Genomic DNA, 26,487 nt, shown 5'->3' with positions numbered 1-26,487 from the left:
AGTTTGTTTTTACTTAGTTTTCTCTGTAGCAACTCCATAATTAGGAAAGCCGCCTTAGCAGCTTATTTGTTCACAATGGAATAGCCTGGTACCACTTTTATTACTTTTATTTTAAGCATGAGAGTGCTTCTCTGTTATAATTGTTTTTAGGCTGAAAGAGCAGGCTAAGGCAGAAGAGTAAGATAAATAAATGGGAGAAATTAATCTCCCCTCTTCTGCCCCTCTCCACATCTTCCTGCTTTCATAGTGTACCTAAGATAGAGTTGAGCAAGGAGAATATATAGAATAAATGCAATAAATGTCTTAGATATGACATTAAATTTTATAAATATTTATGTATACACAAACATATATATAAAAAACTTGGATGTGTTTCTACTATGGATCTCTGATTACTACATCCCAGTTTCCTTTTATCTAGTGCTCATATCAAGGGATTCTTTCTTTTAATCCAAATGATTTCTTTTTTTCTAGTAGTTGTATCAGTTAGCTTGGGCCCTGCCGTACCAGTGTGGGATTTAACCAGATGGAGAGTAGCAATAAACAGCATTCAGTGAAGAGGGGACAGCGTCGAGTAAGACTAGAGATGAGAAGGACCTTGACCCTTTTGAAGAAATAACTGAAGGCCAGATTAGCCATAGAGGAGAAAGATGAGGTTCCAGAAGTCATGGAGGCCTTATTTGCCACGTTGTTTTGTCATTATATTAATACCTCAGGCAATTTGGGTCTGTTAAAGGGATGTGATGAGAACTGTATTTTAAGATTAAGAGCTTTCTGACAGCCATATGGAAAATAGCATCCGGGAAGAATAGACATGGAGAACTGTTAGGAAGCTTTTGTAGTGGTCCACGTGTATTATTGAGGCAAAGCTAGGTAGATTAATTGGGGGTCCATGTTAATCAGGGATTCATGGTGAAAACAGGCTGAAGTTTTTTATATACATGTTTGTGTGTACATAAGTATTTACAAAATATAAAATGTCATATCAAAGAAATAATATGCTAGTCAATTTAAAAGTTGGTGAATTATTTGAAAAAACATAAAATTAAATCCCTAATTTTATTTCCATATCTTGTAAAATCTAGGACATCTATAGAAGATAGGTGGCAATATTAGAGATACTAAATATGAAATTAAAAAATCTTAAAATCGGTAAAATACAAAACACGGAAACATAAATTACAGTTGGATGAAAGAGGTAGAAAAGTAAAACCCCATGTGCAGAGGTAAAATGTAAATGAGGAAAGTAAAATGCTTGATTTTTTTTTTTTTTTTTTTTTTTGATACAGAGTCTTGCTCTGTCACCCAGGCTGGAATGCATTGGTGTGATCTCACCTCACTGAAACCTCTACTCCCTGGCTCAAGTGATTCTCCTACCTTAGCCTCCTAAGTAGCTGGGACCACAAGTACACAGCACCACACCTAGCTAATTAAAAAAAAATTTTTTGGCCAGGCGCAGTGGCTCATGCCTGTAATCCCAGCACTTTGGGAGGCCGGGACAGGTGGATCACGAGGTCAGGAGATCAAGACCAGCCTGGCCAAGATGGTGAAACTGTCTCTACTAAAAATACAAAAACTAGCCGGGCATGGTGGCAGGAACCTGTAATCCCAGCTACTCAAGAAGCTGAGGCAGGAGAATCGGTTGAACTCGGGTGGCAGAGGTTGCAGTGAGCTGAGATCACACCACTGTACTCCAGCCTGGGTAATAGAGTGAGACTCCGTCTCAAAAGTGAAAAAAAAATTTGTAGGGACAGGGTTTTGCCCTGTTGCCCAGGCTGGTCTCCAATTCCTGGGTTCATGCAGTCTGTCCAAAATGCTTGATTTTTAGGTGCTTATTTTTTCACATTTTAACATCTCTGAAATTGAGATATATCTTAACAAGGGTCTAATATTAGAAATACTTACGAAATTATGTAAAGGAGACAAATAATATACTTAATGTTGAAAAAGCTCTTAGAAATAAATAAGAAAAATACCTCAAGAAAAGTGTGCATATCACAAGCAGTTCACAGAAGGAGAAATATACTTGTCTCATGAGCATTTGAAGAAAATGGTTTTCTTCACCAAATATAAACTAAGAATTATTATGAAGTGGCATTTTTCACCTACATAACTGGCAAAGGTTTTTTAAAAAATAGGTCTGTTGTTGTGAAGGTGTGATAAGGTATTCATGGCAGATGGGAAGATAAATTGACAATTGTTTTAAGGGATTGTCAGATTGGAGAAGTTCAGGTAATCTGACATAGTATTCTGTATTGATAGGACCTTAAAAAGTGTCAGGTCAAGTTTTCAGGAGTTAAACTGGTAGGCAACAACGTACATTTTCCATACAGGATATTTTTCATGGAAGATGGTTGAGAAAGGAAGATTCTTGCCCTTGAAAGTAGATGTACATCTGTCATATATATCTGCTTATGTGTACTGATGTCTTCATAAAATGCTGTGCTTCTGAGTTCATGACTAGTCATGACATCACATGATGCTTAAGAGGCAAGCAAAAAAAATGCTTAACAGTTTATATTTGTACTTTAATTTGTGTTAAATTAAAACTTGTATTTGGAGTATGGTATTCAATTACCTACTTTTTTTACATGAAGCTTCTTGAATTTTCTAGGTGATAAAACGGGAACAAGACCAGAGTAAGTTTACAAATTTACACTTAAGACATTTTAATTGAAGAGTTTAACTTATTAAATTGTAGACAGATGGTATAATTGGAAGTAAATAGAATCATATACATTTAGGAGAAAAAACTTTTTTAACGGTATTTGTTAAAAGTAAAATAATAGACATGTTCTGGAAAGATAATGAAAGGTCAAATCTTTAGTTTGTAGTCATTAAAAAAATTTAAAACTAATTCTTTCTAGAAAGGTGTTTGGTATTTCCCTAAATAATATAAATAAATACAAATATGTGTGTTTATTTCTTTATTAAATTTTGAACAACTCATGGAACTTTACCTTTGGAGCATTTAAAAAAGATATGAATTATTGTGCCAATCCCATTTTACGTCCTGGTGTTTTCATTGAGGAGAGTAGCCTCCATATACATCATATAGATGTTTGAAGATGGTCATTCTTCTTATTACCAATTATATTTTCTTACATGATTTGTACTATATTAAATAAAGCAATCATAAATGCATGACAAATTCACTCCTTACAAACATCCTATGTGTATTTTAGCTTACTATTTAAATGAAGAAGATTAGAGAAACTAAGATCTGCATAAGGGTTATGAAATCTAACTCATGATTCCATTGCAGCATGCCAAATTTCACTTGTTCTTGTTCTCATTAAATATTTTTTATTCCTGTAAGCTCTGCCTAGGTCTTACTTTTTCATTCTAATGCATGTTGAAGAACTAATTGAAATGAGAAGTTTTGTAGCTTTCTTTAATAAATACATTAGTATTTTGGAACTGAACAAATTGTCAGAATCTTTAAGCCAGAGGGAACTTAGTTTAACATCTCACCCAATTTGCAGTATTTTCTGATTTTTTTGTTAGACATTTGTTCAAATGCTTTTCAATATGTTTTTAATAGATGGCAGTCTTCTTAGATAAGAAATCTTCATGTCAGACGAATTGTTAAAATTATTTTATAGATCCTATTTACAAGAAATTTATTGTTTTTTATAAGAACTTTGAAATCATCCAAAGAAGCTATATGTGCTTTTTTGCTATATTTTCTTGTGTCTTAATACTCTAATACTCTATTAAAACTCAGCCGTCAACTTTTTAAAATCTCGGTGATCTTTATACATGTTTTGCATTTTTCTTAGGGATAGTAAAGCTCTGAAGGATGAAAATCTACCTCCTGTCATCTGCCAGGATGTTGAAAATCTCCAGTAAGTGAAGATAAATAACACTTGAAGAATTCTAGAATACTTCTTAAGGCGAGCATCTCTTCCTCCTCAAATCACATCCTAGAGGAGCATCTCTTAACTAGGGTTAACATGTTAATGCTTTTAGAAATCAGAAAGCAGAACAACGGGAATTAAAATTCTATAACTGCCATTCTGTAAAAAAGTGTGAACTGTAGATGAATTTTTAGTTTTGTTTTTTAAAACACTTGGACTGTTTTAAGTATATATATATTTTTGTAGGAAACCAAAGATATATTTTTAAAAACTCAGTTTTAAATACATATTTTTTAGGAAATTTGTGAAGGAGCAGAAACAAGTTCAAGAAGAAATTAGTAGAATGTCTTCAAAAGCAATGCTTAAGGTACAAGAAGATATTAAAGCTCTGAAGCAGCTCCTGTCATTGGCTGCCAGTGGAATACAGAGAAACACTCTCAACATTGACAAATTGAAAATAGAAACTGCTCAGGTATACCAACCTATGGCCATTTTACCTTAAGGTTTTTTTGTTTTTTTCCAAAATTGAAATAAGGTGTTTTTTTGTTTTGTTTTGTTTGTTTTTAATTATAAAGTTCGATACAGACATACTGGTAGGAAACTAGATAGCTCATACACTTTAATAATGAGTTTTTATTAAGCATTTTCTGTATACAAGACAGTATCCGAAGCAATTTAAATCTGTTTAAACCGTTAAGTTTTCTGAAAAGGCCCACCAAGGTAGGTATTATTATCCCCATTATATAAATAAGAAAAAAAGCACAGAGCTTTGTTAGTAAACGGAAGCGCCTGGATTCAGACCCTGGCAATCCAACTCCAGAGCTTATGCTGTTCACTGAATAGGTTTCATAAGCGTGGTTGCTAGCTTAATTGGTCTGTTATATAAGAGGAAACATAGCTAGTCAGAAAATAATGTTTTTTAACTCTGTAAATTTGAGTGATGACTTGCAAGTCGTGGTTAAATCTTAGTTAATAAAAATAGTAAGCCGGGTCTGGTGGCTCATGCCTTATAATCCCTGCACTTTGGGAAGCCGGGGCAGGTGAATCACCTGATGTCAGGAGTTTGAGACCAGCCTGACCAACATGGTGAAATCCCATCTCTACTAAAAATACAGTAATTAGCCAGGCGTGGTGGCGCATGCGTCTAATCCCAGCTATTCTGGAGGCTGAGGCAGGAGAATCAGTTGAACCTGGAAGGCATAGGTTGCGGTAAGCTGAGATTACACCATTGCACTCCAGCCTGGGCAACGAGAGCAAAACTCCGTCTCAAAAAATTAAAAATAAATAGTAGTGTGGCTAGTGTTGTCTGTCACTAATGTCTAGTTGTTTTTCCTCCTTATGGTGTAATATACAATACATATTTAATATGTAGTTCGTTTCTACCTCGGTGGGAAAGGACGATGATAGGTGATTTATTTTTGTTGTGTTTATCGTAATTACGGAATATACTTGATCTCATGATAGCAGTCTAGAAATCTTTCCGTAAAGTTGTCACTGATCTGTTAATGAACTTCATGTGAGACACACCTTTTTGCTGTGGATTTATCAGAGGGCTGTGATCTTCACAAATGAAGTGGTAGTATTTTTTTTTTTTTTTTTTGAGACGGAGTCTCGCTCTGTCGCCCAGGCTGGAGTGCAGTGGCGCGATCTCGGCTCACTGCAAGCTCCGCCTCCCGGGTTTACGCCGTTCTCCTGCCTCAGCCTCCCGAGTAACTGGGACTACAGGCGCCCACCACATCACCCAGCTAGTTTTTTTGTATTTTTTTAGAAGAGACGGGGTTTCCGCCCACCACATTGCCCGGCTAGTTTTTTTGTATTTTTTTAGTACAGACGGGGTTTCACTTTGTTAGCCAGGATGGTCTCGATCTCCTGACCTCATGATCCGCCCGTCTCAGCCTCCCAAAGTGCTGGGATTACAGGCTTGAGCCACCGCGCCCGGCATGAAACGGTAGTATTTTAAGTAAAATATTTAAAGGTGCTTTTGGGTCTTTAAGTCCACTGTTGGAGAATATCTTGTAATCTTTTTAATAATGATGTGTTACTAAAAGAGCTACTCGAAACTGTAATGGCTAAAGGGATTTCAAAGATGTTATTGTCCTCAGATTTCCTGGTCTCTTAACATATTTACTTGGTTAAATATGAATGTAATACAGGTTGAGCATCCCTAGTCCAAAATCTGAAATGTTGCAAAATCCAAAACTTTTTGAGTGCTAACCATGATGCCACAGGTGGAAAATTCCACACCTGAACTCGTGGGATAGGTTACAGTTAAAACTTCATTTCATGTACAAAATTATTAAAATTGTATACAGTTACTTTCCGGCTATATGTATAAGAAACACAAATGAATTTTGCGTTTAAATTTGCGTTCTATCCCCAAGGTGCTGTGTGCAGATATTCCAGAATCAGAAAAATTCTGAAATCCAAAACACTTCGGTCCCAAGCTTTTTGAATATGGGATACTACACCTGTATTGCCCCATGTTTCCTCTCCACTTACTCTTCCTAATCATCACGTGTGTCCTTTCTAGGGAATAGAAAGAGTTAATTATGTTTTTATACTGGAGAATGTTTAGACTGTGATTAAATATCACATGAAATTATGTGAAATATTTGAAATTATATATAAGTTATATGGGAAACATCATTAGGCAAAATAGTGGAGGAGGCAAACTTGAAAGAAAGAAGTGAATGCTGTATGGGACCCATTTTAATTCTAAAACTGAATGATTCCATTCACCGCTGTTTGTGGAGTAGCTGTCATATAGTGGGCACGTTAATAGTCTTTTAGAGATAAAAAGACAACTCCAAAGGTACTGAAAGTCTAGGAGGGTGAATGAAATAATAAAAGATTGAGAAGAGTGTAAAGGTGGCAAAGGAATAAGAGGTTGGGAGTCAAAGTTTCCTTAAGGAAGAATCATCTGAGCTGAATTTCAGGAATTTTATAGTTAATGCATATTGGGCTTAATACCTAGGTGATGAGTTGATAGGTGTAGTAAACCACCGTGGCACATGTTCACCTATGTAACCAACCTGCACATCCTGCACATCTATCCTGGAACTTAATAAATTTAAAAAAACAGATTTTTATTTCCTGCTCACCAGGTCAAAGGGGAAGAAGAAAAAGAGAAAAAAAAATTTTTTTAAAGAAATTTGATCTAAGATTATTCCAATTTCTAGTAGACAGGAACTAATAATCTACTAAGAGTCTAGTGAATTACCAATTGAAAAAAATGTTCTGAATCCTCTATAAAGTATCAATCTTATTTAATCCTAAAATGTAACCCTAAAACGTTTTCTTCAAAGAAACCCTTTCTGGGAAATATAAGTTCTGCAGTTAGAAGTGATGTAGACCAGATTCTTGTGGAAGACAAAGTCTTTTATGTACTTCATTTTTAGTAAGTAACTTGAATTTAAATTAAAATAGGATAGTTAGTTCTTCTTTTGGGGTGAGTCGGAGCTGCATGGTTTATTGAAGTTAAATTGCTCTGTTCAGCTCTCCAGTCATTCAGCTAGCATTTTTAAAAGATCTGTTGTGTGCCAGGCACTTCAGCAGGCATTAGGGATCAAGACTTAGATTAGGGAGAGAGTTAAATCCATCAAGTGATATGATCCAGGTACAAGGGTTTTGTAGGGGCACAGAGGCCTCAAGTGGGCACTTTTATCATCTGTCCAGTGTAGAATACCTTTACATTGACTCTTGAAAAAGAGGAAAGTATCATGAATGAGGGTATGGGCATGTCTGATGATCTGCAAGCAGTTTAGTGTTATAAGAGTCTGGGCCTGGCTAGAGTCAGTGCTTAGAGTGGTAGCAAGGGTCAGAGTCTTGAATCATCTACACATGTATTTGTATTGGAGTGGGGTGGGATGGAAGCTTGAGTTGAGTGAAAAGGATGTAAAAAAAAACAGTCATCAATTTAGCAGGTTGGCAGTTTAATGAGAGAGAGATGTTGCTACAGGGAATATAAAGTTAAAGTAACTGTGAAATAAAGAATACTTAAATAGAGTTCGAAAATATAGTGAAATGATAGGAATGTGGAATGTAAGGGGGTAAACAGAATACTAATCTTGAAAAAACATTGGCTAGAATTGTAGAAAACAATGTAAGAATGGTTGAGTGTGTAAGCTCTAAAAGATCCAGTTCTCCGGTCTTCTAGCAACATGGTATTGGGCAAGTTACTTAATGGCTTTGTAAATCCATTTCTTCATCTGTAAAAAGAGAAACATTGCCTGCATTGTAGTGTTGTCCTTGAGAAGTAACCTTTAGCATAGTGTTGGGTACATAGCAAGCACCCAAATGTTAATTGTGCCTGACTCAGCCTCAACATTATTATTGCTACCTGCCTTTAAAAAAAGCATTTTCTGCATTTATATTAAAGATTTGAAGTAGTAATATAATCTTTACACTGTCAATGAATTCACTTCATGAATCCTACGGAAATCATAGTTTTAAAAATAGATCGCCGGGCGCGGTGGCTCAAGCCTGTAATCCCAGCACTTTGGGAGGCCGAGACGGGCGGATCACGAGGTCAGGAGATCGAGACCATCCTGGCTAACATGGTGAAACCCCGTCTCTACTAAAAATACAAAAAAAAACTAGCCGGGCGAGGTGGCGGGCGCCTGTAGTCCCAGCTACTCCGGAGGCTGAGGCAGGAGAATGGCGTAAACCCGGGAGGCGGAGCTTGCAGTGAGCTGAGATCCGGCCACTGTACTCCAGCCTGGGCGACAGAGCGGGACTCCGTCTCAAAAAAAATAAAAATAAATAAAAATAGATCTACAGCTCTTTATAATTTTATCATAAAGTTTGTTAAACAAACTGTAATCTGTCTGGTGTTGAAAGGTTGTGAAGCAGCTTCATCCATAATATGTTCTTATAGCATGAACCTCCAAGGTATTGTTTGAAATTTCAGTCCAGAGACTGAGTATTTTTTTAGTGTGGTATTTTTAACCTAACTCTTAACTGGCTTTTTTTTTTTTTTTTTTTTTTTAACGCTCTGGTATATTAGGAGTTAAAGAATGCTGAAATAGCTTTAAGAACCCAGAAGACACCACCTGGACTTCAACATGAGTATGCAGCTCCTGCTGAGTAAGTTGCTGCATTTTTAAAAACAGATGGTTCTCACTTTCAGAAAGCAGAAGAGTAATAATAGTGTACAAACTAAATGTTCTTAGTATACTATGTGGAAAGGCTGAGCTAAAGCACTTTACATGGATTTTAAATTTCATAATAACCCTAAAAAGGTTTATCTCCATTAACACCATTTTACTGCAGGGTAAGTGAAGGCTAAGATCTGAGCTTTTCACCACTATTATGCATTTATACTTCATGTACATACTACTTACAGAGTCTGCTCCATTTTATTCAATTTTGCTGGTAATGGAAAATTACGAATATTCATTTACATAGGTAATGTATTCCTATGTATGTAAATAATCATTTACATAGGCAATACATGTTCTGGAAGAAAAAGTAGAAAATATAGATAAGTAGAAGAAAACAACCTGCAGTCACACCACTGAGCTTGTGTATACATTTGGTTTCCATACATGTAAAATACATCTTGTCTCTCTCTTTATGTCCTTCCATGTTGATGAAGATAATAATAACTAATGTTTACCAAATGCTTACTATTTGCCATGCAGTGTGCTTAGGACTATACATGCTTTACCTTCATATTTCACAAGACCTCTGTAGCTGTTGTTATTCTAGTTTTAGCGATAGACTGAAGATGCAAAAGTGAGTTGAGTGGTGGAGATCTGTTTGATTCCTGATCCCTCACCATTAATTAATTAATTAACTTGTAGAGATGCCATTTCACAGTGTTGCCTAGGCTGGTCCTAGGCTAAAGTGATTCTCCTGCCTCAGACTCCTAAAGTGCTGGGATTACAGAGGTGAACCACCACGCCTGGCCCCTTACTTATGTTATTCTTTTAGTTTTTTATTATAATTTTGGTCTTACAGAAAAGTTTCAAGATGAGAACTAAAAATTCCTGTATGTCTTTCGTTCCAATTTCCTACATATTAACATTTTAACCATATTTTTGTTCCTCACACTCTATATGTATATATACATTTCTCTCCCAGTTTGGGTTATTTGCAGAAATAATGTTCACTATACTAAAGTACTTCAGTGGATATTTCTTAAAAATAAGGATATTCTCATACTTAATTCTCAAAATCAGGAAATTCATAATGACCATGATATTCCTCTTACTCAGATTGGCATGGAATGTGCTTCCTCACTGGAATTCCTCTACTGTTTTATCCCTCTGTCTTGTTCTTAATACTGCCATCACAGCTAATTTTGCAAAATGCTTTCATGGTTGCCCATTTTTTACTGAAACACATTCAGATTCCTTTGTATACTACTCAAGATACTTTTTTTTTTTTTTTTTTTTAAATCTAGCACTCTCTGTGGGTAAATGTATTAGAAAAGTAGCAATAATTACATGTGCTTTCTGTAGTATACTATAGTGTTCTCAGATTATAAATTTCATTGATAAAATAACTATAAATTCTTAATTCTGCAGTCTGGTTGGTAGACGTTTCTACTTTATTGTAAATTTATTTTAACCTTACAGAAAACTTCCAAAATAGTAGTACAGAGAATTTATTTGTATCACTTCCCCTGCTTCCCCTAATGTTAACATTTATAGTATAATTGGCAAGAACAGGAAACTAAAATTGTACAATATTATTAACTAAACTACTAAACTTACTTAAATTCAGCCAGTTTTTCCACTAATGTACTTCTGTTTCAGCATCCTATTTGGGATTCACAGTACATTTGTAATTTCTCCTTAATCTCTTCCAATCACAGTTATTCAGTCCTTCCTTTCCTTGGATAACCTTGATACTTTTGAAGACTATTACTTATTGCAGAATATTCCTTAATTTGGATTTGTCACCCTGAATTAAAAAAACATTTGATCTGACTTTTTAAATGTTTTTTAAAGCTACTTCAGAATCTTGGTTCAGCAATTTGAGGTACAACTTCAGCAGTACAGGCAGCAGATTGAAGAACTAGAAAACCATCTTGCCACTCAAGCAAATAACTCACATATAACCCCTCAAGGTAACATGCTTACTGTGGTAATTTTTTTTGAACTTTTGTTTGTAGGAGATAGATGTGGTTATATAATAGGTATTCTGGATAACTACTGGTAGCCCCTTTAAGAAAATTCCTTTAGAAGTCATTTACTACTCCTTTATTCCCTATAAATGTAATATGCTTTATTATATGAATTGTTACTGTGGTAACAAGGGCAGGAATCTTAGGGCATTCCCCCCAGATTACTGTTGTAGACATTCTTCTCTCAGTCTGCTACTTTGTATGTTGTCTAGACATGAGAACATTGATAGAGTTTTTTTCTCCTACATGTTAACTATGCCAAAAATTGGACTCAAATAGAAAAGTAAAATGGATTGTGCTATATATATATATATGTATTTGGGTGATAATGTAATTTTCTTTTATAGATTTGTCAATGGCTATGCAGAAAATTTATCAAACATTTGTAGCTTTAGCGGCACAACTTCAGTCTATTCATGAAAATGTAAAGGTAAGTTTTCATTGCCCATTTATCTACCTGGATATCTAGACCCAAGTGTTTGTTCTTCTGGGGACAAATGTATCCATTCTTGGTACAGAAATAGCTAAAATTACATATAAGTGAAAAGATGAAAACTACTCTAATCCATAACATACCCAGACATAATGATTGATAGTATCTGTTCTTTTAAAAAAGATCCAAGCACCCTGTACAGTCTGTTATTACCGCTTTTTTTTTTAGCAGTGTATTGTGAATAACTTTCTATGTTAATACACATATTTCCTGAATATCATTTTTAATAGTTAACGTAGGAGTTTTGTGTGTTTGTACGTTGTTTAACCCGTTTTCTGTTGGATATTTAGGTGGTTTCTATTTCTTTACCACTATAAATAGCACTATAGAAAACAAACATTCTTAGCCAGGCATGGTGGCTCACACCTGTAATCCCAGCAGTTTGGGAGGTTGAGGCGGGCGAATCACAAGGTCAGGAGTTCGAGACCAGCCTGGCCAATATGGTGAAACCCTGTCTCTACTAAAAATACAAAATTTAGCCAGGCGTGGTGGTAAGCACCTGTAGTCCCAGCTACCTGGGAGACTGAGGCAGGAGAATTGCTTGAACCCAGGAGGTGGAGGTTGCAGTGAGCCGAGATCACACCACTGTACTCCAGCCTAGGCAACAGAGCGAGACTCCATCTCAAAAAAAAAAAGAACATTCTTAGTAGCAAAATAATTTTATACTACCTTAATTTTATGTGTGTTTTAAGTGTTTATTGGCCACTGCATTAAAAACCTGCTTACAGCATTTCTCCCTTCTAAATGCAAGGAACTGTTTGTGTTTATTAAATAATGCAAATAAAATGATTTATCACTGAATATTTAGACTGACTCTCGCTGTCTTTTTTTCTTTCTTTTTTTTTTTTTTGTATTTTTAGTAGAGACAGGGTTTTGCCATGTTGCAAAGGCTGGTCTCGAACTACTAAGTTCAGGCAGTCCTCCCTCTTCGGCCTCCCAAAGTGCTAGGATTACAGGCATGAGCCACTGCACCCAGCCTGAATATTTTGACTCTCATATAATAACGTTAGTTTTGAAAATGTATTTAAGTGAAATATTAAATGTAAGTACATGTTTTCTAACTAACTGAGCAAATGTAATTAAACTCTTTAATCTTAGAGTATATGTGGTCCAAAAAAACCTTTAAAATTCAGGCCGCCAAACCTGAGTCTAGATAAATTATCAACTGTGTAGTATAGAGTTTAATTGGAATTATCAACATTTTCATTTTTATTTTGATCTCATGCATAGTAACAGAATTTTTTTTAAGTTAACCATTTAAATTACACCAGTTTTGAAATGGTAGTGTAGTTTAGACCTTTTGCATTAGTAGATTTAAAACTGTAACTCAAATCTTTAAGTTTTGTTCTAAAGGAGGAATTTTATCAGATTTAAAAAAAATTTTATTAGTCTATAATAAATGTTACTTAATTTTTTAGTAAAATTAATGTGTGGCACTTAGAAGTCCATTGTGCAGAATTTTTTTCCTTAATTTTTATTATGAAATCTTTCAAATATACACAAAAGGAGGCTATCATGATAATGAATGCCCAGGTATGACTTCGTAACTGCAGCCATTATCAGAACCTTGCCGAACTTGCTCCACAGGAGATGCTTTTTTACCCCTCGAAGTATTTTAGAGCAAATGCCAGGTGTAAATATACTTTTTTTTTTTTTTTAACAGCACTTTCTCCTCTCTGGTTTGGAAAATATATGATTTTTGGTAATATGACCATAAAACAGTGAGACGAAGACCACATAAAACTGCCCTAGATCATGTCAAATAAATGTTGTAGACATGAAATTTTGACCTACTCTTTAAGCAACCCAAGAACAAAAGGATATTCCCAAGAACCAAACAATATTTTATGATCAGATTTGGTATGTTGCCATTATTTTTAGCTTAGTTTAGTGAGCAAAATAAGCTCTAGGCTTCTTTATTTCTTATAAAAATCTCACAAGACATTTTTTTGTTCATTTTGTTTTTCATTAGGTAATCTGTTGAAACAGGCATTAACTATCTTATCCAGCCAGGCCTTAGGAACATTAACACATTTGGACGTTTTAGCAATGTGTTTTATAAATCATGGCTGATGTCAAGGTTTTTGTTTGTTTATTATTTTCTTTTGTTTTGTTTTGTTGAGACAGGGGCTTGCTTTGTTGTCCATGCTAGAGAGCAGTGGCATAATCGTGACTCTCTGCAGTCTCAATCTCCTGGGCCCAAGCGATCCTCCCGTCTCAGCCTCTGCCTCTTGAGTAGCTAGGACTACAGGCACGCACCACCACACCTAGCTAATTTGTTAACTTTTTGTAGAGAGGGGGACTTTTGGTGTTGCCCAGGCTGATCTTAACTCCTGGCCTCAAGGAATCCTCCTGCCTAGACCTCCCAAAGGGCTGGGATTATAGGTGGGAGCCACTGCGGCCAGCCTGTTTCTTTCAACTAATGGTCTTAAGTATCTAAGGTGGATCATTATTTTCCATTATCTGAAGTAGAACTAAACTTTATGGGATACTGATGCTTGCTCAGGAAAAGGAAGGGTAGATTTGCAAGAGATCGGTAATGCTTGTTTTTCTTACATCATATGTCTTGATTCTGGCTTTATATCTTCTCCAATATCCAGTTCTTGGCAGGCCCCCTTTTTTAATATATCATAAATGTAGCAAAGTTTGGAAGATCAAACACAGCCACACAAAAAGGGCGATGATAGCTTTTAAATACTGTAAACAACAGTAAGATTTTTAAGCGCTGTACTGGTTATAATCAGAACCTAATGTTTATTAATTTTTGCTAAGAAATGTAAGAAATATGAAATATCTGTGTCCCTTCAAAAAGTGATTAAAAACCTATCTAAATTAGGCTAAATCTTCAATGAAAGCATAAAATAATTCTAAAGTGAAACAGAATTGTTGCTTGTTAATGGCCTTAATCAAGGCAGATGCTGCATTGGGTAAAAGCAGCTCACTTTATGAACTTGGACATTTTTCTTTCTTTGGAGTTATAAACTCATTTTTTTTTCTTCGAGGTGGGTGGTTGGGTTCATAACTTTAACATGGATCAAGTCTCATTGTTCACTGGTCAAATAATAGCAATAAAGTAGAAGCCCTCATGACACCCTTCAAGCATTTTGCTGAGGTGCAACATCTTATTTTAGCATGTGTTACCCAGGCCTTCTAAAAAATGTATTTAAAATTGTATATATTTAGTACTGACTTTGTTTTCTTTTTTTAATTGTTTTAATCAAAAGGCAATGAAAAGGTTGGACATTTGAGGGGAAAGTTTCCTGAAAAACTGGAATATTTAATTTTAAAGTCTTCATCCATCCATCTTCACATTGATGGAGTGTTTATTTAGATATTACTCTGTCTAAAAGCGTAGCTGATTTATTTCAAACAAGGCCTCACAAAGACAGTATTTTAGGAAGCATATTGTAAAGATAGGGAGTAAACTATTCAAGGGAGCAGTAGAACTCTTGAACTCATCACTTCCTACACGAAAGTGCATTATTAGCACTAATTTGCAGTTTAGATTGAATGTATAATATTGGCAGTGTCTTTGGTATATTCATCCACGTATTACCATAGTCAATGTGGAACTTAATTTAGCCTTTTTGTTTATTTTTTATTATTTAGGTTCTGAAAGAACAGTACCTTGGCTATAGGAAAATGTTCTTGGGAGATGCTGTTGATGTGTTTGAAACAAGGCGAGCAGAAGCTAAGAAGTGGCAGAACACACCCAGAGTTACTACTGGACCCACCCCTTTCAGCACCATGCCAAACGCAGCAGCCGTTGCCATGGCTGCAACACTTACACAGCAGCAACAGCCTGCTACAGGTCTGAACGCATTCAAGTTATAGCTTCTTACTGTTCCAATGCAGAACATTTATGTGCGTTTTTATAAGTCTTCCATTTGTGTGAGCACTGAAGAAATTTATATGAGTAGCTGTTCCAATACAATCTAAAATTGTGATGGACACAATTATAAACATACCTGATAAAAAAGGCAGGGTAGTCTTAGCAATAATTATACATCAATTAGATACTGAATATTGTGAATTTACTTAATGTTATTTGCTGTATTGCTATAAATGCCCTTTAGAATATGGTGTTTCACTAGTGAATTACATTTAAGAATAGCATTAGATTCTGAAATCATGATTGTACCATTTATTGTTTTAAAGTCAGAGATCATCCATCCTTACGTTGAATTTTTCATATATGATACTGATAGATGGTGCATTCTCATTTTACTCATACATAGCGATTACCCACATTCAGGATGAAGTATGCTTTTATTGACTGAAGTTGTGTTGAAGATCAGTAGGCTTGTTTGTATGTATGTTGACTGTAAACAGAATACAGGCCCTCTAAACCAACTTTTGAAGAAGATACATGCTAGAATTGTACCTTTTCAAGGTGAACAGAACAAGAGCCAGAAAAAGATGTTTTGAGATGTGGATTGCACATTAAGCACAGGAGAAAGATGTTTTGAGATGTAGATTGCATATTAAGGAGCAAGTTGAGAAGTTGAACAGATGAAAATAATCAGTGACATGGAAAGCAGATTGTTTTATTCCTTGGTTTAGTTACACTTCTAATTAGAGAAACATTTTTGTGGTCATTCTGCAGTGTTTTATTTGGTCCTGTGTCTATCGGAGGTTAATAATTATCTTAATCCTGCCATCCCTTTTGTCAGGTTTGAAGCTTGAGATGGAAAAATAGTCTTAATTGATAACTGATTTTTTTGCTTTAATCATCATAAACTTCTTAGTAATGCTTATTACTCAATAGCATGTGTCTTTCTGAGAGTTCCATATAGTCCAGTAGTACATTATAATACAAAAAAATTAATACATATTTAGATTGCATTCAGGCTACCTATACTAGGGAAGCATTCTCTGGTTTTCACTATTGGCAGTTTAAAACATTGTTCTTCACATTTGGAGATGACAGAATTGACTTGCCATAAGTAAAGGGTTGATGATAGATTTATGTCAAATCCTCTATATTCCATGGCTGGACCCATGTGAGTAGTGGCTTGCATGAGCACTGTCTGGTAGCTCTCTAACTGACTGGAGTGTAGGATTGCATTCTCAAGTTACGGAGGGAAAAAGTCATTCTGGGTTGATTCCTTTGAGGATTGATACTTCTTAAAAGGAATCAATCCCATAATTATGACCATCAGCTCTCATTATTACTTAACCAGTTAATCAAACCAACCATAGTACTAGTTTACTTTTTAGAGCCAGTATTAATCCTAAAGTAGGTAAGTGTAGGTTTGGTTAAGTGCTCTTTAAACATAGTGAATTTCCATTCTATTAAATAAAACTTGAGAAATGTCAGTTATATAAAAAGTTATGTTGTAAGTGAATATATTCTATGATAAATACCTAAACTTGAAGCAAAACCTCCTGTCAAGGGTTTGTGTGTGTGTGTGTGTGTGTGTGTGTGTGTGTTTAACTTTCTTATCTAGACAGTATTATTTTGAGAAATTCGTAGGTTTTCACTCATACATTTTGAGCTCATGGACATAGGAGATGTGTGTTCATTCTCTAAATGAGTGCCTACTATGTGCTGGGCTCGGGAAATGCAAAGGTAGACAATATAGATTTGGTCTTTGTCCTCTGTGGTGGTTGAGAATATCAGCTTACTTTGGTGTATTCTTGAGCCTTTTGCTCATAGGCTTTAATTTTGCCTGTGACATTTGCCAGGCTTTGGGGAAATTGACTGCCTTCACTCTTCCCTGAAATTTTGAAGTCCACGTAAGGGCTTTCTAATCAGATGGCAGAAATTATGATTTATTAACCTAAACAACCTTACAGTGTTTTCGCTTTGAATTGTATGAATTCTTAGAACTGAGAAGCTAAACAATGGTGATAACAATTTTACATTATCTTTTCTTTCTTCTTTTGTTTCTCTAAAGGTCTCCCAGGCCTTCCCAGTCAAAATTTTAGTTATTTTAGTCATGTCACTATGATGTGAGATTTATGAGCTCTGTTAGATACATTTAGAAATGTCCCTATTTATTGAATGGTGTTTTGTACCCGGTAAGTTATCCCTTATGCTCTGTGACTTCTGTGAAATCTTTTTAAGTGCCAGTAACAAATTTTAGACCATCTAGATGAAGGTAGAGAGAGAGAGCTTATGCATTGTTTGTATATATCACTGTTTATCTATACAAGATTTGAGTTCTCAGAGGGATTTTGCTTTTATTTGCATATGAAATTTTTATTAACATGAATATGGGCACAAAGCAAATAGCTTCTTAGACTGCTGCCTTCTGAAGGTGGCTTCTGTGTCTTTCTCAGAGGAGGAGTAATAGACTTAAATTTTAAGACTTGTCTTTCTTCAGTTTTTTTAAATGAAAAGATCTATATACTAGGGCTTAGGCATGTATGATTTACAGTTATTTGTTCTGAAGGCTGCAGAGAATTGAAAATCCAGCAGGCTATTTGTGTACGAAATCATGAGCATCATTACGTGGATAACATAGTTTCATGTTGGCAAAACTTGACGCTTGTCTGTAAGTGCTTCCCAAGCCTCCTGAAAAACTGAAGACATTTACGTTAGGCTTTTCAGTATAATTTTAATTTAGGACAGGTTTTTTAGCAATGTATTGGGATTGAGTTTTGCTGTTGTGTTTTGACACTTTTAAGAGTTCTTGATGTTTACATAATAAGACTTTTCTTATGTGACTTAGCTGCTGTTTTAAGGAGAGCCAAGACGTTTTGTTAGGAATTCCTACTTTTTAGCTTAGTGTAGGTTTGGACATTTAAGGTGTAGTGTTAAATAGGAAACGTTAAGTATTTCATCTTAGTTTCTTGTGGTTTTGTGATTTTGTTGTATTTAATAACCAAAGGAACATTCCCCATTAAACAATAAGAGTAAAACTTTTCAAACTGGGGAAAAGGCATTTTAGGTTTTTTAAAGAAAAATTATTTTAAAATGTGACTTAGAAATAACCATACTAATTACATTAGGCATTTTGGGTGATCATGGAAAATTATAAAATATTTTTAGCACTTTAGTCTTTTTTCTGTTAATGCAGTTTTACTTTTAAGAAAGTAGAATTTATTCTGGAAAATATGAATTACAGTGCTAAACCTGGTTTTGTTGTGTGTGAATATATTATATGGTAACTTTTGTAAAATGTTACTCTACATGAAGATTTCACTTTGGCCAGTCATTGATATATATCACTACTAACTTAATTTTATTTATGGAAGTAAGAACCTCTCATTGAATGACAGTTCAGATTTCAAAGCAGACTTCTTGAATTGTTTACGTAACTTTTGCCTGAAGGATTTAGACTCTGCTTTCTAATAGTGAAACTAATATATATGGTGGCCAGAGTGTAATATATGCTAGTACTTTGGCATGGGAGATATTTATCATGAGTTTTTACTATTAAAAAATGTTATACATTTGCCTACGAGTTTTTTAAATGATGTTGCCTTCAGAATTTGTGTGAAGGTACAAAACTAAAAATGTCATGTATCTGATGTGCAATGAGAAGTCTTGTCATCATTAGATAGGAGTTCTTGATTATCTATATTATGAATATTGATGATTAGAAAAATCTTTTGTTCTGTTGCTCTTAACAATAGACCCACACACAACAAAAAGCATGCTATTTGAGTAACTGTTATGACTTACAAGGCTGAGGGCTGTGGTGTGCATTATTCTTTAGGGTCTTCCACCAGCAGTGCCTCCTATTAACCTGTGACACAAGTCTCTCAATGTTAAACTGGACATGTGTTTTTTTATGTTTTTTGTTAGGAATCAGAAAGTGTAATAATATGCTTGGTTTCTTTTTCCTATAGTAACATTTTACAAAAGAGCTGCTAGGCAGGTATTTTATTCTCAAATTGATCTCAAACTGGATGTAAAATTTTAAATTATTTTTTTAATAGTAGTATAAGAATTCTGGCTGCTATTAGTTATTGTTTATTTTCTGGGTAGAAGCTATTCAAAAAGTCCAGTTTCTGTCCCAGTGTAGCAAAATGTAGTTCCTTGGTTGTTTTTCTTTAAATGCTTTATAATTTTACACTACCTTTTTAATATACAAACCTCATTCTTCATTGGACAACTTGAAGGCTTTGATTTCTTTAAAAATTTAAATTTTAATGTGTGTATTACTTTGACAGTTCCCTCAACTTTGAGATGCACTGATCACTGTGCTTGAAAAAGACAATACTGAAGATTGTACTATGAAGTTTATTGAATAATTTTCATAAATTATTTATCCAAATGAGAGATTTTTAGATTTTTGTATTCTGCTTAGTTTAAAAAAAAATAGTAGTTTAAAAGAGAGGCTAGTAAGTTTGATGCTATTCTTGCCAAACAAACTCAGCCAAAATCTTTAAAGTAACAGGTGGGAAAAGGATGACTAATCGTTCTGCTTCTGAGTACATTTTCCAGAACGTTGGAAAGAAACTTCTGAATTGAAATCTTGAATGTATTGAATCTGTCAAGGTACACAGCGGTGCCTTTGTAAATGTTCATTACCTTATTTAATCAGGTGATAAGTGGTGTAATGTAGCAGAGCTTAAGAATAGAACTCAATTATCACTTTTTGTGAACAAGTTGGAATTGTCATGTTACTGTGTAATTGATTTGCTTTACAATGAACAATAAATTTAATAAAATAAAACATTGTCTTGTTTTTTATCTACTTATTGTATATATCATATTTCATATGAGAAATCATGCCTAGTTTTTTGGGTACTTACTCTTATGAAATAACATGATAGTTTTGACATGTTAGTGTCAGTCTCTCTTCATCAGTTGAGACTTGACTCTAACACTAAGGAACTTGATTAAAAAAAATTAAAAACTGCTTACTGATTATACCAACTAGTTTTATCAGAAACAAGTGAGGAGATCTAAAATAATTCTAGAAGTAAATCTAAAGGAACTATAATTTATGATACATTAAAGATTTCAAATTATTTAGTAGGTTAAACTAACATTCATCTTTCATTGCGGTAAGCCTCTTTTAATTGTCTAGTTCTGAACAGGTTAATTTTTTTAAAATCTTTTTTTTTAATATTTAGATAAATCAATTTGGATAGATAAGTTACACTGGAGAGACATCCTGAAAACTTTAAGTTTTAACAAATGGAATCAGTTAAAAGTAATCACTGTTCATTTTAAAAATAATTTCATAAAGAATCTTTAATCTTGAAAGAGTAAGGCAAATTTGTTTTTTTTTCCCCCCCCCCATTTTTTTTTTTTTTTTATACCAGGGCCACAGCCATCTCTTGGAGTTAGTTTTGGAACGCCATTCGGCTCAGGTATTGGCACTGGCTTGCAATCAAGTGGCTTAGGTTCTTCAAACCTTGGAGGTACACTTTAACTTTTCTAATATATCATTGAACTATTATATATTTGAATTGATACTAGCCTGTAAAAAAAAAATTTCTAAGAGGATCTGCTGCTGTTTTGGAAGTTAAGGTTCCATCTGGCAAAAACGATTCTCAAGCATAATTATTGCTTTCTAATATTAGATTTAGTATCATTCCATCTTCTGTGAATAGTAAATATAAAGTATTAAAATTAAGTGGTAGGCATGTTCATGTTTTCAGAGCAATATGCTGACACATGAACTTGAGAATTCTTTAGTTTTAATCATCTTAATTAAAAATCTTAAAATTAATAGTCTTAATGTTAGTTTGGAGTCTGAACTACTTCTGGATGATACACATTCTCCTAATCAGTATCTTCTTTTTTCTGAAAATGAGTACTTAGGGAAATTATTATGAATTGAACAGCTAAACTCATGTCCATTTCTAAGCACATTTGGCAAATTTGCCTATATACATACTTGTTTACATAAGCAATTAAGCTTATTTTAGTAATACTTTCATAAGTTTAGTAAGGTAAGTCCTCTACAAAAACATCATGCTAAATACAAATATATTCACAATTCTTTGATATGGATAACTGAAAGTTGGTTGTATTTTCACAGGCACATTATAATGTAATGAATAAATTGCCCTTATTTCCACTAAAATGTAAGACAGGAGACCTATAAGCTAGTATGGTTGTTTAATATAGACTGTTCTAAATTAGGAATTATTAGAATCATGGCAGATAGCATAATTCCTATAATCTATAATTAATTTGCCATCACATTTCTTGTTGTTACAGGCAATGATACTGCCACACTCAGTATTCTAGCTAAGCTGTTGCAAAGTAACCGAAAAAGAATTTGAACTTTATTTGTAGAGCACCTGGGTCTTAGGAGAGTGGAAACTAGTCTTCACGTACTTAGAATGTCATGACCTTTGTGTAATGAAAAATCTTTCCTTTTTTAAATGATTAAGATAGTATTGTTAAGAGAAAAACCATGATCTTCTCACCACCAATTTTTCACTGTTACACTGGCTGGTAGTATGGCAGGAGTCTACTGTTACTGAGTAGATTTAAAGTGTTTGACTATAGTTATGCAGTTTTTCAGTGGTAGAGATTCTTAATTAACTAAAAATGTTTTGGGAAAGAGCAGAGTAAAATAACCTTGTAGTATTTAGTGTTTACATTGTTGTGCATGTCATGCTTATTAATGTATTTAGTCCTTTATTTGTGAAATGAAATACCCCTAAAGTGGAAATGTTTATAACTGACTAAAATCATACTTGAATGGTGGGTAAAATTTTCTAGCACATTTAAAATAGAAAATACTAATACTTTCTTTTTTATGGCCTTGTTCTTTAAAAATTGGGTCACAAACATAGTCTAAATAGATATAAACATTTTATTTCAGAATTAGTCTGGTTCTTCTAAAAGTCTCATGCAAAGGAGTAAGCAGATTTCCTTAATAAGGCCATGTTTTTCAACACTGTATCTATTAGACCTCTGATGATTTTCGGTTGTACTTGTCCATATCCTTTAACCTGTGTTTTATGTGCCATTGTATATTTTTCTATTACCCTTCCACTAGGATTTGGAACTAGCTCTGGTTTTGGATGCAGCACCACAGGGGCCTCCACATTTGGATTTGGAACAACAAATAAACCCTCAGGAAGTCTTAGTGCAGGTTTGTGTGTTTCTGCCTGGATTTCAGGCAAATTTAAAGGTGTAAATTATTTAATTTAAAAGTATGTGTTGTTATTTCCAGTAACCCAAAAATTTCTCTCCCTGATTCAGTTTTTACTCCCCGGATGAAGTGTGCAAGCCTAACTAATCATTTTACTTTATCTCTCTCATAAACTAAAGGGCAGGTTTGTAAAATATTTCTAACAAGACTTCTTAGTTTGATTTAATAATTATATCTTCTAATTAAGTAGAGATTCATTTGAACCGTAGTGACTAACTTCGTGGTTAAGTCATTTTCTTCATTATTGCAAAAAGGAACCCATCGTTGTGAAAGTTTAACCAAGTTTCTTGTCATAATTCATCCTGAAGAATGATTTCTATTCCAGAGTCCCTCTGGTTTTGAGAATACCAAATCTTTATTATTAATTTAGTTCCTTGTTCATTTTTTAAATAGGTATAATTTTTTTGACTCTTCTTATGAGAAATTCCAAATTTCATCTGCTTTTGCATTTATATTGGTAAATATGGCTTGTTTTAATGTGCAGTGCTTAGGGACAAATACCATATCTAATATAATGACATAATACTGTGAAAGATGTGTTTAAATTTAGAGAATTTAAAGGAAGTTCCACTTAATACAAGTAGTGTTTAAAATCAGCAGTTCCAGTGGAGGAAGATAATAATAGGATTCCATGTTATCAGGATTATAATCAAAATATTGTATTCGTTAACTAGGCAGTAGTAGTACTAGATCTTAATTTTGCAAAAGCTCTTACAAAATCAGAACAGTGAGTACTGCTCTTTTGTTGTTCATTGTCTTGAACACTGTGGGTTGGCGCTTTCCCGGAGTGCGTGGGATCGCAAGGGTAGGTCCAGACATGTGAATGCCCCTCTTCTACATGTGGCTAAAATGTTGCTGGGGCTAAGGAGGAAGGCACCTTGACATATTTAATTAACAGGAAAGTTTCTGGCAATTTGAAGTTTGTATAGATTTTAGTTATTTGTGCTAAGGTTTCTCTTTTGGCCTGCATCACTAAACTCTCTTTCAAGGTGCCACTTAGTTGTTAGCTAAATTTTCCTGTTAAAATTTCATGTGAGAAATTTAGGGCTTTAAGATATTTGCATTTCTTACAGATTATGTATTCTTTTAGATAGAAATTTACTGCTTCTCCCTGTTTGTATATTTGTTTTTGGAATTCAACTTCTGATATGAATATTTTTTTCCCTAAACATAAGGCTTTGGCAGCTCAAGTACATCTGGGTTTAACTTCAGCAATCCCGGCATCACGGCATCAGCTGGTTTGACTTTTGGGGTGTCCAATCCTGCCTCTGCAGGTTTTGGAACAGGAGGACAACTCCTTCAGTTGAAGAAACCTCCAGCTGGAAACAAAAGAGGAAAAAGATAAACATGGGTTGATGTGTTGAGAGAATCCATAGCAGCACCGTTCATTCTATGAGTCTATTTTTCTAATGATGCAGTAATTAAATTGCATCCCAGGAGATTTATAAAATTTTGATATTTTTCCCTACTCTGGAATTTGAACTTTCTTCATGTTTGCCATACTGAACATCTTTTTTCTTGTGAATTTAAAGTCCAGTTGTGTTTTCTTTTTAGTTTGATTCTCAGTGTAAGAAATGTTCTCATTACATCAGTGGTTGATAATGGTTAGAAACCATTAACCTAACACTTACTATTTAACCTAGTGTTTTTGTTGATGAGGTTTACATTATGTGAATACATGCACATTTGTTTCTTATACGGATGGTGTGAACTCTAGGGCCTATACTAGAATCTATTTGTTCCTTGATAAAGGCCTTTTGAATTACACTGCAGGGCATCTTGTGAATATGTATGTAAATATATACAGAATAATACACACAGTTGTGTGTGCATATAGAATATATATTTACGCTGGGTACGGTGGCTCACGCCTGTCATCCCAGCACTTTGGGAGGCCGAGGCAGGTGGATCACCTGAGGTCAGGAGTTTGAGACCAGCCTGACTAACATGGTGAAACCCCATCTCTACTAAAAATAGAAAAATTAGCCGGGCATAGTGGCAGGCGCCTATAATCCCAGCTACTCAGGAGGCTGAGGCACGAGAATCGCTTGAACCCGGGAGGTGGAGGTTGCAGTGAGCTGAGATCGCACCACTGCACTCCAGCCTGGGCAATAAGAGCAGAACTCTGTCTTCAAAAAAATGAAAATAAAATATGTATTTACAGGCCTACAACTTTTGCCTCAGACTGTTCCCCTTTTCTAAGGGTATTCCAAGTTTTCACCTTTTAAGCTTCATATCCTCAGTGCTTGTAGAATGATGAGCTAGAGGCACCAGGTCATTGCAGTTGTTTGTTTAAAGACTTATTGAAATGGTTACTGGCGTAAATACTTGGTCAACTCAACTTTATTGCCCCGGCCTTTTCCATTTTTGTTTCCACCTTAACCTGTAGCAGCCCTTCCAAATGAGGAATGCTGTAAGACTCATCAAACAGATTTTAACAATTTTATTATCCTGTGTGTCCTTATTTGCTTCTGTGAGATGTTTTTTTCTTATCTGAGATGAACTTTCAGGAGCATATTTGAACTCCAGACTGGTGTTCTGGGGCAAAGAGCTATTAGCCAAACTGATTCTATGCAGGTGAAGGATGCACTAAAGTTCTCACTTTAGTGAGACCTTTTCTAGCTATTCCAATACAGAGTTCTTTCTTATAGGGCTATTGATATTGACACCAAATGGAGTGGCTTCTCAGCCTCTTAATGTCTTAAGTAAGTGCTTAATTTGGAATAGAGAAACCAGTATATTTTAAACAAGAAAAATACTCTTTGTAGCAACTGTAAATTCTCCCATTATAACAGTGAACAGAGCTCCAGGTAATAACGCATAGGCATGTCAGGTTGCATCTGTGTATTTGACTACATTAGTATTAGTATTAGTGACGTCAGGTGGATATAAAAGAAAACCCTTGGAAAGAGAACTGCCTTAGCCATGATTTCAGAGAGAAACCATTAGTAGACCTATTTATGATTCAGTGACAGTTTTCAGATAGGATGTGAACATGGAATTTCATTGAAAATAGTTTAATTTTTTATATAAAAGGTTTTGTATATAATGTGTGTCAGTGACTATTTTCAAAATCATTTTCATCAAGACACCTTTTTTCTAAAATAGGCATTGCATACACACGCACATGTACGTGCTCACACGCACACATATTTTTTGTATAATGGGTTTGATTATAAAAGTGTTGTCAAATATGTTTTATTTATCTGCATATAGCAGTGATTGGCTTTTTTGAATTGAAATTTTTGTGCATTGATGCATTGAAATAAGGAAAATTATTTATCTCTGAGCAGTAAGCTTATTTTTGCTTATTTCTGTAATATTGCAATCCCCAGATCCAGATCGTGGGAAGTTAGGGAAAAGGTGTGATTTTGTGTTTTGAATTACTGTCAGAACTACATGCACAATTACAATAAACTTTTTTTAAAAGACATTTCATTGTACTGCAAAAATCTGAATATTTATATTTCTTGTTTTTTTCTTTATATATTTTGCATTTTAATATGTTGAGCCACTGGAAATTTGTAAGATTAATTTGTTATAGGAGTTTAAATGTGTTGTCATTGTCTCCATTGTCTTTGTCCAGAGCCTATTATTATGGAAACAATAAAATTTATTGTGTCAGTTGCTTTGATTCTTTATAGGTGTCAGTAGCTGTTCTTAATACGTAATTTTCTTATTATTGCTCTTTTCTTCTCCGGTTGGGTTTTAGTGTATTCCCTTCATTGGTTTATACATCTTGCTCTTTTTTAAACAGAAGAGTGAACATAAAATAGTAAATTATTTCTCAGTTGCTTTTGTCTTCTCAAAATGACAAAAACCGTGAACATTTTTAGTTATAAAGAAGAATATTGAGTAAAGGAAAAATCCCCTTGAACTTTTAGGCCCTATTTCCCCTCCATTTCCTAGTGTGCACTCTAATGGTTT

General features: G+C 34.5%; 1 protein-coding gene across 3 annotated transcripts in view; it reads left to right on the top strand.

The window, feature by feature from the left end:
- NUP58 (nucleoporin 58) overlaps window positions 1-26,194 on the top strand; it is a 42,269-nt gene extending 16,075 nt beyond the window's left edge. Inside the window, exons 7-16 of one of the 3 annotated variants that reach the window (XM_023190284.2) lie at window positions 2,615-2,639; window positions 3,783-3,848; window positions 4,158-4,332; window positions 8,866-8,945; window positions 10,817-10,935; window positions 11,340-11,422; window positions 15,095-15,296; window positions 20,711-20,809; window positions 22,405-22,500; window positions 23,736-26,194. In XM_023190284.2, the coding sequence (XP_023046052.1) occupies window positions 2,615-2,639; window positions 3,783-3,848; window positions 4,158-4,332; window positions 8,866-8,945; window positions 10,817-10,935; window positions 11,340-11,422; window positions 15,095-15,296; window positions 20,711-20,809; window positions 22,405-22,500; window positions 23,736-23,905 (1,115 nt within the window). In that variant the 3' untranslated portion in view covers window positions 23,906-26,194. Of the gene's footprint in view, window positions 1-2,614; window positions 2,640-3,782; window positions 3,849-4,157; window positions 4,333-8,865; window positions 8,946-10,816; window positions 10,936-11,339; window positions 11,423-15,094; window positions 15,320-20,710; window positions 20,810-22,404; window positions 22,501-23,735 lie in introns of those variants that run through there. The other 2 variants (XM_023190286.3, XM_023190287.1) reach the window with 2 other exon arrangements.
- Window positions 26,195-26,487: the final 293 nt, after the last annotated feature.

This window comes from Piliocolobus tephrosceles, chromosome X (genome assembly GCF_002776525.5).
Source record: "Piliocolobus tephrosceles isolate RC106 chromosome X, ASM277652v3, whole genome shotgun sequence".
Lineage (NCBI taxonomy): Eukaryota > Metazoa > Chordata > Mammalia > Primates > Cercopithecidae > Piliocolobus > Piliocolobus tephrosceles.
This window is presented reverse-complemented; position numbering and strand designations above follow the sequence as displayed.